The following is a 12,123-nucleotide window of genomic DNA, read 5'->3' on the forward strand; positions in this document are numbered from 1 at the left end:
ACTGAATATATTAACTTTTGAAAACAAATTTTACCGTTCCATAATGCTTGATGTTTATAGATGCCAATCTCTTTATTGCATATTAGCTTTGAAAAACAAATTTTATCGTGCCATGATGTTACACGACAGCTCTAATAAAGCATAAAATCGCCCTCGGTTTTTCTACTCGTAATCTTGCAACTAATTTATATTCTATCGGGAATAGGTAAGTGTACAGGTATTTTTTAAGCGATAGCGTAAGTGCATTTAGACAACTGATACGTTTTGTAGGAAATTGTCGTCCCTTTAAATTTGGATGACGCAAAACCCCAGGCTTACTATTATTAGAATGCGAATTTTTATGCATTTATGGGAAACTAGAATGTGAAAAGATGCACGCAGTGCACGTAATATGCAAAAACATGTAAAATATTCAAAGTACAGTAGTTATTATAATTAGACTGCGGACCTTCATGCAAATTCATATTTCGTGAACACAAATAGAAAAAAGTGGAAGCTAAACAAAGATTTATTTCACCTACTGAATATTCTAACGAGAAGCTACTGTATCTTTTATATTTCAGTTATGTTCAAATTTCTCCAATTTTTCCCATATTTAATAAATGAAACAAATTTCCATTCCATTTTTTTCCCGTTATGTTGGCAAACATAGAAAAATGCATAAAAACACTCGATCTATCTATTCAGAATTATGTAAAATTTTCATTGCTACGCTTCCACTTCAATCTCTCAACAGTTGCGAGCGATAGATTAGATCAAACAGAATTATCGAATAATAGGATTGATGTAGGAACGTTACGCGTATGCAACAGATTTATCTTGTATAATCAAAGTTACGTTCGTTGATGTTGAATTATTTCAAATACGTGTAATGTTAAGTAAAATCAATATTAGTTGCAATATGATTACGTAGATGTGAAACATATGCATATGCAGTGCTAACATGACCATAGATCATCTGGTGCTTTGATTTTCTACTTTAATGTATGTACCTTGGCAGAGAATTAATTCTCCGAGATTTAACGTCATTTTATGATTCTACGCTCGATTAATGCAATATATCATCCATGATACTATGCATTTTGAAATTAGAAATTCATCTGGACTTTCGTAACAATAAAGCTTTCACGATTACTTATCATTTTTTTATTAACAATTTCATTACATATTGATCAACTGTTAGAACACACAATAAATCATGGTGATTGATTGACAGCGACTGATCTTCGCGTTACAAACATTCTCACCATGGTACATTATTACATCGTTGGTTTGATAGAAAAGCGAGGTAATTAAGAAAAATAAATTAATTCGGAATTAATCGGTCGATTATTTAGCAGTGGAAAAATTTGCTTTCTTTTACAGTTCAGCTAGCAGTGTTCAGATTTTGCAAGTCTCGCATGAATCATTGCTTATCTGAGTTGCTTAGTAGCAAAGAAAAAAATGACTGGAAATCAGTGAATTGTAATTGTAATAAATAATTACGGCACTATATAAAATCAACGATGAAAAATGCGAAACGAAACCTGACGTTTAACATGACAGAGCTACTGGAATATATTTTTCCATTCGAATTAGGCCAGATAATTGCACTTATGTAATCTGCGGTGGAAAAGAAGTCCATTTAAAATATTTGCCACGCCTAAAGAAACAAGCGTGGAACGTTTAATTCGCGAGGATCTACGCTGCTAACCAGGTTATTATCCCATGCCATTATCTTCTCTTTCGAGGCGAGAGAATTCACAGAAAAAACTTTTCCGCTTCTAATTCAATCTTTATCGACAAATTTTTCTTGCGCGCCTCCGGCTTTTAGATAAATTATCGAGTGCTCTCCTTTGTGCGTTTCCGCCTTGCGCAAGGTACGCTCAAATGATACCTTGAATGTTACAAATACACAGCGTAAGGGGGAATAATCCATCCAGGAAGACACAGCTTTTATACGCGTCTACAGTCTTCATTCAACACGAAAAACTCGTTGCACGCTCACGCGATCCAATCCATCTTAGATAGCCTTAGTTTTTGACTAGTATTACGGTTAACTGACCTATCCACTGGACAATCGTTTCCATTTGAGCGAAAGTAACTCCTGATTGAGTATCCTGAGCACGCTTTTTTAGTGAACCTATGCGACTGTATGGAAGCTTCCTACGGGAGTCTATAGCATATTCTGACGAAGCTTGGATCGACAGTAAAATCTCTGCCGATCTCTGTCTTGGTACAAAGTACGCACACGTTGCAGATATTTCGTCGTAACGTGGCACGCAGGAAGCACGTTGGGCTTTTTGAAATTTACGGAACGCTGTAATTTAAAAACTGTTTCTTTTTCCTTTCTTCAGAAATGTGCTAAATGTGCTGTAGACTAGGGCTAGTGATTTCAACTGAACCTCCGAGATATTCAGATACCCGTGAGACGACTGGATATACAAAAATTACTCGGTTAGCCGGGTATCTCGCGGGACACCCGAATACATGAAATATAGTTGAGAGAGTTTTTTGATATCGTCCAAGATTAGGCTACTAGCGATTTCAACTGAACATCTGAGATCCCCGAACAGCCGAGTACCCACGAGACAACTGAGTATACAAAAATTACCCGGTTGCCCGGGTACCCATGATACAGCCGAATACATGAATACATGAGATGGTCGAGAATTTTGATACCTTGCGAGGTTAGCCTACTATACTATGTAATACGAAGTACAGTTTTTCCTCGAAATAAACAACTCGCTGTTCCCTCATTTTTATCTAAAGTCACCGACAAAGCGAGATGAGAGATCGGGGAACGAGAAAGAGGTCCGTGAAAACGAGAAACCATAAACGTTTATGGTCAAATGAACAGTGGCGTCGTTTAGTGGAAGACGAATACATAGAATATGTATAATGCCTTAGCAGACTAGCATTAGCGATCCTGATGTGTTGTACGCCGCTTGGTCGATTACTTTATGATTTGCCGCCATGTCGAGTCTCTTGCTCGTTTTTCGTATTCTCTTCTATCCCGTTCGAGAATAAAGTCGAGTCGAATAGTATTTCTGCCTCGTAATGAGCAATTGGCCGGATCCGAGCATGCTGTTTATTTGTAGGAAAAACTGTATACGTACGTTGTTGGTAGTCCGGTTTAAAAGTTCCAAAGAAGAAATGTCGTTTCGAACGAATCGACATACTGAACGTACAGAGTTCAGGCGATATTACTTAGGTGTATAATGTCTGATGAGCGGCTTCTTCTTGGGCAGCTCCAGCGAGTTCAGCTCTCAGAAGTCATAAGCCTACTGTAAATCCTCATTCGACATTTCTGTTTCTATTAATTAACATACAGTGATTGAGGAAAGTATCTGTGCGAATAATTACAGAGATAGTCGAACGTCTCACGGATAGGTGCATTATGCAAAATATTACAAGAAATTATAAGCCTACTGTAAATCCTCATTCGACATTGCTGTTTCTATTAATTAACATACAGTGATTGAGGAAAGTATCTGTGCGAATAATTACAGAGATAGTCGAACGTCTCATGGATAGGTGCATTATACAAAATATTACAAGAAATTATAAGCCTACTGTAAATCCTCATTCGACATTTCTGTTTCTATTAATTAACATACAGTGATTGAGGAAAGTATCTGTGCGAATAATTACAGAGATAGTCGAACGTCTCACGGATAGGTGCATTATGCAAAATATTACAAGAAATTATAAGCCTACTGTAAATCCTCATTCGACATTTCTGTTTCTATTAATTAACATACAGTGATTGAGGAAAGTATCTGTGCGAATAATTACAGAGATAGTCGAACGTCTCATGGGTGGGTGCATTATGCAAAGTATTACAAGATTTCATTAATAGCACGATTATGTAATAGTGATTTTATTGCTAAAGCTTGGAATAAATTCGAAAGTGTTGATAAAAGTTGTAGGCTATTTGTTAGAAGCATGTATTTCGTACGAGTTAGGGAGATATATTTCAATTCGTTTGAACATTAGTGAGACTAGCTTTGGCTCACATTATTATGTATAAGACGGCTAGTCGCGTTATATTAAAGTTTTGTAACTTTGGCCTTTGAAATGAACGTTTGCAACAAATGTCTCGTAACTTTTATGTACATATTTGAATTTGTTTCAAACTTTAGTAACTTTAATCACGATAGTCGTGTCTTATTACAGTGCTAATGGAGTTTCAGGAAATTTTGTATAACGTGTTCAGGAAAGTTTCCTATTGTAAGTGTTCAAGTACTCGTGCGAGTCATTCTGTGAATTCAAATATCACAATATGAATATGGATATAAAAATTGATAAAATCTTTTTCAAGAGAAATGACGATTACTGACAGTAGCGTATATTCTCAGACACATTTGCGCTTCTGTGATTCCAGCCATTCTCTTCGTCCGAAATGAAAGGATGAAAAAGATTCTGTATTAAACTGGATTTTGCTATATTTAGAAAATGGCAGAATTTTGACGTCTCGCCACCGACTTTCTGCGCTTCTTTTCCATTATCTCTTTTCTCTATTTTTCGAGAACTTGGGAAAGAACAAATTTTTTATTAATTCTACCACGGACTGTAACAACAAATACGCTATGAATGCTTAACAATTGGAAAGGAAAATTGTTTCAGGAAAATTACGTTCAAACACTCGTTCTTACATGTTTCAACCATGTTGAAGGTACATTTTGGAGATTCGAAGCACAGAATTTTGCCCACATACGTTCCAAACTATATATCTCCTATAAACAATGTTTATTGCAACATCTATCGACCACCATAATTCCGAATAATCGCTATAACCGAAGCAACAACTTTCATTCGAATCAATAACGCATCGCTTATTGGCTGTTAGACAGAAAAGTCAGGAAAACTGCACGTTTCGCAAGGAAATGAGTACTTTCATGCACGAGCAAACGCAGTACGTTGATCAAAACTAGACCGCGCATTTGTGTGCGGTTTTATATTTTCAATCCACATAACTGACAAAGAAGATACTAAATGAAAATTTCTTTCATCTACAAAGTATTATAATAAATACTTTCGATATTTATATATATATATATATATATATATATATATATATATATATATATATACTTTTGCACATTATATGCATTCGATGCATTTTTGCACGTTCAAATCCTCCATAAATGAGGACAAACCCGCGGTCTAACCGCAGCTTTTTATCCTGTGTAAGTAACAATATTGCCGTATTGAAATTCAGTCGCGGTAAATAATCCAACAAATGCTTTCCTTTCGGCTAATGATTTTCTCAATGGTACGTTAACGGCAGATTACTGTGGAAAAATGGTAAATGCGATCGATCGGTATTGTTTGGTGGATGGAACGGAGGTTGAATGATTAAACGGGCAAAGGGGGAAGCATTATTATCGGGACGACAAGCAATTAACCACTTGCAGCAGTACGAATGAATAGAAGAATGGCGGTACACGGTTATCCGCGAATTATTAAAGCGCTAACGGAAAACGGGCTACGGTACTCGCTGCGATGAGTAGCGAATTAATGTGGTTCGAGACTAGGAAGTCTTGTTTACGAGCGACACAGTTCATCGGAGCATAAATACGGTGAAAGGAAAAGAGAGTCACGATCGAACGAAAGCCAGACAGAAACCGAATGACGAATCGAGATTAAGGAGAATGGAAAAGAGAGGATCGCGATGTTAAATGTGTGTACAACGTTCGCACAGAGACCATTCTGCTTGATCATTATTGCTACATTGGAATCCAAACTATGCGGTATACTTTATGGCCAGACCTTTCATTGGGAGGAGTCGGAAACATTCTCTGCACAAAAGAGGAAGTTGCCGGATGCCAGCTGGGTATTACAAATGGGAATAATATTCAGCGTACTATGTATTTTTAAACACAGTAGGCTCCATTCCCTGGGAATACAAACATCGTCGAGCGAACAAATTGAATTTATGATGAACATAGGTAGATTGTTATCCGGCCAGTGCTTCGTCTCATTCGATCTTTTCAGCTTGCGAGGAATTTTTCCACCATGCAGCGAATAATTGACTGCACAAAGACGAAAGGAGAGAGAGATTCAAGGATCATTCTTATTTGTCAGACAGAAGAAACGTATGTGCATGTGTAGAAATATATTGATTTATGGAATTTACGTATGATTAATATAATGCGGAACTTGAAGTTTATGCAACAAGAATATGTAATATTAGCAACGAATAACGTTAATACAATACGAGAAGTATAATATTAGGTGGCAATGATTTTTAGTCAATTTATTAACTAAAGAAATTTTGTTTCGCGCTAATGACAATACCAGTATGGAGATTTATGGAATTTACGTATAATTAATATAATGCAGAACTTGAAGTTTATGCAACAAGAATATGTAACATTAGCAACGAATAACGTTAATACAATACGAGAAGTATAATATTATGTGGCAATGATTTTTAGTCAATTTATTAACTAAAGAAATTTTGTTTCGCGCTAATGACAATACCAGTATGGAGATTAGATATTATCCAAACGGTATAAAATTTTAATGCTTCCATGAAACGATTCTAATTAGCTATGATCAGTAGAAGCATCCGTTCGATAACGAAATTGTGAAATGTGAATTTGGTTTGGGATTAAAGTTAACGCGTGTTCAAGCCCTAAATAAATAATTGCAGACATTTTGAGTCGAGTTAAAATAATTTCACTGTTCGATATCATCTCACAAGCCATTATTCTTCTGTACTGTGTAGTTAGGTGTTAACGAACGAGCCTTCAGAGGAGTAAATAAAGAAAAGTAAATTTCCTTCCGGTGAAAAGAAAATGAAAAAGAGAAGAGATGAACGAGAAGATACGGAATAGTAATGTACTGTTTGTAATGCAGAGCATTAATACAATATGTTTCGCGGTATTTGATTACACGGTATACACATGAAAGAAGAATGGCTTACAATTAAAACGAAATGGAAAGGATTTAGTTTTCCTGATGTTCACGGTTGACCTGTTAGATACGTACGAGAGCGCGTTAAACAATTAAAGAAACTTCTTGTGGCTAGAAATGTCCGAAAGTCGTGCTATTGAATTTCAAATGCATTAAATACTATTTGACAAACGATATAAAAACAGTATTACAGTCAAATCCTCAAGAAATTATCGATTACTATATTTACATTGAAAAAAGAAATAATATAGTGTATATAATAATATATGAAATATAATTAAAGCTCGAAATTCAGCATAAACTATAGCACACATTTGTGCGAATGTGACAAATCTCAGTACGTATCTCGAATATGCCAATATAATTTAGTAATAAGTTTAGTAATAAGTGAGAATCTTGACCTTGATCTTAATGATCGGCCAATCAGAGTTTTCTAATTTCATTGTTTAAATCTATAGAAAAGTCAAAGTAGTGAAAGAATTAGCTCTGCTGAATTTTACAGGGGAAATATAGAATTTGATTATTAGATGGCCTAATGCTTTCAACTTCCTGGAAAAAGGGAAAGCGCGGTAATGCGCAGTTAGACGAGTAGTGTTCAGGACGAGCGCCAAAAAAGGATAAAGATACTGAATTTCGAGCATGTCAGCTGTAATTGGAATTCACGATGCTCCATTCCGCAGAAAATTAGAAACAGCACTTTCTACCTGTGTGTTAATGACGACGAGAAAGAAGTTTCCAAATTAAATGTTTAATTGCTCGACTCGCTGCTACATCAACGGATTACGGACTATTGTTCTCAAGTTTTTAGTGTATCAAATAACTCGGCTGTCTACGGAAGGGAAAGTAAAAAATCTCCGATAATTAGGAAATTCTGTATTATGAATGGAATAGGGAGAAAAGACAAATTTTCTTTTTGTAATAGTAAGCGGAATATCTACGACTAAATTATTCAGGGATTTGTTGCACCGATGGATCGTTTTATAACGAAATTAACGTCACAGCTGCTACGTATACGGTCGAATTAATCCTTTGACAATGCGATAGAATGGCCAAGAAATCTGAACAGAGAAGGTTTCGAACAAACTGATAGAGAGATTATTGCGATTAACACCAGAACTACCGATAATTAACACGAAGCTATTTCTAGCCAATTTCAAAACCAGTGAAAATGACTGGTCTTTAAAAAATACCTAATAATAGAATATTTTTATATTTATTGATTTATTACTTTCCTACAGAAGCAATTCCCTGTTATGTAGTACATTTTTGATATTATTAATCCGTCTGGGGCCATCATCCCTAAACGAGTCTTGACAAATTTATAAAATTGTAGAACCAGTCGTTCTGACTGCTGTGGTATTTCTAGCGTTAGCATCTAGCGATCCAGCGATCGATCCGCAATTTTCTTGATAACTGATATCGTCATATCGGATGATACGCGGTAAAAATTTGAAAAACGTGTGGCAAGTTGTAGAAAACGAGGAACCTGGTTAATTGGGGTTCGATAAACAGATTGCAGGATCCTTTTACACTTTGACTGGTATTGGTACAAGTAGCCTTGATACAGAATTATTTACAGTTTGAATACATTAAAAAACAAACTAAAATTCATTATATTATTCTTTTAGTTATCGTTGCGAAAGTCATTACATCATTGCGGGAAAAAATATAACACGAAGTAGGAATTTTAAAATGAAATTGTAAAACCAGTCAATTTGACTGGTGTAGTAGTTCTAGTGTTAAGTCTAGTAAATAATACTCAAAATTGCTTAAAACTTTGACGAATCGTATACTCGATTTTGATATACCATCGATAAAATTTGCAACAAATAATAGAAATTTCGTACGATATATATCTTTTCGCAAAAAGATAGAAAATGTTTGACCACATGTTACACAGTTCATTCATTTTTATTTATATATTCGTTATCTAACTTGCAATCGCTTGAGATGTTAAACGATCTTGCTAAGCACAGTCCTGAAAAACTGATATAATTTCCTACGATCGTAAGGAGTTTCCCGAATGAATATTTTAACATCCTTCGTTTTACCGACCGATTAAGTTAACTTAATAGAAAACCAAGGCGAACTAAAGAGCGGAATACATTTCCTACGGAGAAGGAATAATTTCTGAATGTTCGAAGAGGTCTATAAAAACAGTTCAGCTGCCTTTAGATAGACAGAAGTGCGCCACAGTTTCAATGGAGACTGCGAACGGAGAAAAGAATGGGGCAGGGTGGGCGCGCTCTTAACGCGGACAGTTTAATGATATTAATAAAAGTGGTATAGTATAGGCTGGACTGCATTTTCAGCGTGGCGACTTTAATAATGTCTGCTTCATTTACATTCTTCAGGGTGAAAAACCGAGAGCGGACAGACTTTGTCTAAAACCGACAATTTTATGCTAAACAACGACGCTACTCTTAACTCTTCGAATTCGGGAAATTTCCGCAAGAATAAAAAATATCGAAAACAATTTTCTCGCATCGATGCCGATTGATCTAATGTAATTCAGATCTCGCCAGTCAGCGTGCAGTTTCAGTATCGAAACCAAGGCCCGGTTGCTAGATAAATGAGCAGAATAAATAACTACGAGACGAAACTGCGAATAAACTTTCCTCGGGTTCAATCGAAATATACGGAACGCATGTACACGACGTTAGAATTCAATGGAAATATACAGGACGTATGTATACGCTGTCCTGATCCAAAGGCATAATTATTTCACGAGGTAAGCCATTCCTCCTCAAAATTCCAAGAAATTTCGACAACTTTGATTTGGCAAGCCGCGAATATTGCTGCGTCAGCAGACTTGGATATTTTTCTGCATTTATGAAAAGTTGAAATGTACAAAAGTGTACAAAATGCTAAAGTAGATTATTTGTTAGAATATTGGAAAGATAAAAAGATAAGGTCTCCATTTTCGTTCCACTTTCTTAGGAATGTTCATGAATATATATTTACATAAACATTCGCAAATATTCGCTAATATATAGAATCGTATTGCAATCCCTTTCGTCCTTTTTAATTCATAATTAATCCTTGCATGAAGTTTGTAAAATTACACGGATAGTTAGATTTGAGTTCAATTAACCGAAGATTATGTGTTTGATAAAATCGATCATATAACGATAAAGCTTGATTTGTTTCATTATTATAGTTTGATATCTGAATATTAAATTGCTGTAATGTAATTTCAATGTTATATAATTGCTTCTATACACATGAAACATGTCCACCATGTGCCTTACATACAAACACTGTACGCTGGCCACATCTTTCAGAGAATGCTCTGTCTGCATGTTTTGTTCATTGCTACATAAAGCAGCATCCTCGTTTTCCTAATTTCACTGGACATACGGTTTAACAAATTATAAATATTGCAAGCTTAGTATTGTCTAATCCATAAATTCCCTAAGTATATATAAAAGACCATTAAGAAAAATAGTGGAAATTTTATTTTATTTCCTTTTTTGTGACGATAATCGTAAATAGACATTTAAAAGCATAAAGAAGTTTCAGTCGAAATAACATAAACATGGTATGAAGATTTACGACTTGATTTTACAAAGGTTAACGTATTGCTTATCGTCATCGAAGTGATTAGACAAAGTGTTCAAATTTCTGACTCGTAAATTGCAAAGCTATAATTTTATCTCTGATACACCCGTATAAAAAATCTAAATGACTTGTTGTTCATAGAAATTTCTATTGAAAAAAGACGCGAAGATTGTCTTCTCATACATAACAATATCTGATACGTAATATACCAGGCTCGAATAATTACAGGCCATTAAGGACTGTTGAGCAAGTTAAAGGAGGAAGGAAGGATTGAATTTCAAATGTGACGTGATTAGAGTCGCTAATGTTTATCAGAAATTCGTAAAAGTAAGCATATAGTGAACCGTGCAGAGCACCATTAGTGTATACTGTTAGTTTTCTCTAGAACAGTTATAACTCCTTGTTACGAATCAGAGTTCGTATTCCTACAACGAAACTGCACAGATGATAATAAACTTTAATTAGTCGTAATAGCTGCTGCAACTTACGGAACGCCCAGTGGCGGGAAAAATATCACTAATATGGTTCAGCTGTGCAATTGCCGAAACGGTCAGCTTACCTAAAACAGAAATAAAGTAACACGTAATTAGTTTTCATTCGTACGTAGATATTTTATATTTTATATTTCGCATTTATATGCATTTTTGAGTATTCATGCTTGCGTGGAAACTACAGAAATTAATCGAACAATTAATTTTTCTAAAAATTTTGAACGACCAAAATACCATTATAATTTTTCAAAAATTCATAGCACATTTGAATCTATGTGTGTGTACTAGATATTAAACGCAACGTACATATCTGTGCACCTAGATATATCACTCTTGAAAAATATAGGATAACACGTTTTGCTTATTGTTAGTACGTACGAAATTTTTCAGTTTATCAACTTGAGAAAATATATGTAAAGAATTTTGCTTCAATTTCAATTTATCTGAGGAATAAACGCAACACGCGAATTGAAGATTTTTAACGTTACACGCGACAAAACTTTGAGCAAACAAGTTCTATTTCTCCATTTGTAATTTCAAACGGCTGGTGCGATTCTTTTACGCTCACCCTGTATAAGTACATGTAATATAACAATTGTAATATCTGTTGCATACAAAGCTAGCTTCCGCCCGATATATCCACAGCCATAGAATTTTCAAAACGCGATTCGATTCAATGACTCTAAAATGATTAGGCAATTTCTTCGAAATCAAATCGACTGTTTCATAACTTAATTTAATATTCGTTGCGTTCGATGAACATAATTAGCAAAGAACGATGAAGAGAAATTGTTGGCAATAATTCATGTTCTACGATAATTTATGTACATGCAAAAACGTATGTATCATGCGTATGAATAATCGAACGCGTTTAATGCGTAGATACATCGAAAATACAGAGTTACGGTTTCCAGTGTAATCGAAGGACCCTTCGTTACATGAATTTTCTAGTTTTCTCCGATCGTAGGTAACTGCGAAAGTCTGTGCTTGATTTGAGTTATATTATATTACCACTGAACCACTCTAGTTCGAGAGGAGGAGCGTCTTACAGAGAAATAAACAATATTTCCGGAACTGATGGCGGACGATTGCCTGGAAGAAGATAATACCAGAAAGCTGCACGCCAATTTACTGATATAAGGGAGCTTGTTGATCAAATTATCGATAA

At 35.2% G+C, this 12,123-nt stretch overlaps 1 protein-coding gene across 5 annotated transcripts in view; it reads right to left on the reverse strand.

Annotated features, from left to right (window-relative positions):
• The window catches only part of LOC122571660 (CCR4-NOT transcription complex subunit 6-like), a 925,145-nt gene that overhangs the window by 572,943 nt on the left and 340,079 nt on the right, over nucleotides 1-12,123 (reverse strand). The window contains exon 5 of one of the 5 annotated variants that reach the window (XM_043735707.1): nucleotides 10,587-11,023. The exons of the other annotated variants lie outside the window; for them this stretch is intronic. Within the exon in view, the coding sequence (XP_043591642.1) occupies nucleotides 10,926-11,023 (98 nt within the window). The 3' untranslated portion in view covers nucleotides 10,587-10,925. Of the gene's footprint in view, nucleotides 1-10,586; nucleotides 11,024-12,123 lie in introns of those variants that run through there. 5 annotated transcript variants of the gene reach the window in all.

Source organism: Bombus pyrosoma, linkage group LG10, assembly GCF_014825855.1.
Source record: "Bombus pyrosoma isolate SC7728 linkage group LG10, ASM1482585v1, whole genome shotgun sequence".
In the NCBI taxonomy this organism is placed as follows: Eukaryota; Metazoa; Arthropoda; class Insecta; order Hymenoptera; family Apidae; genus Bombus; species Bombus pyrosoma.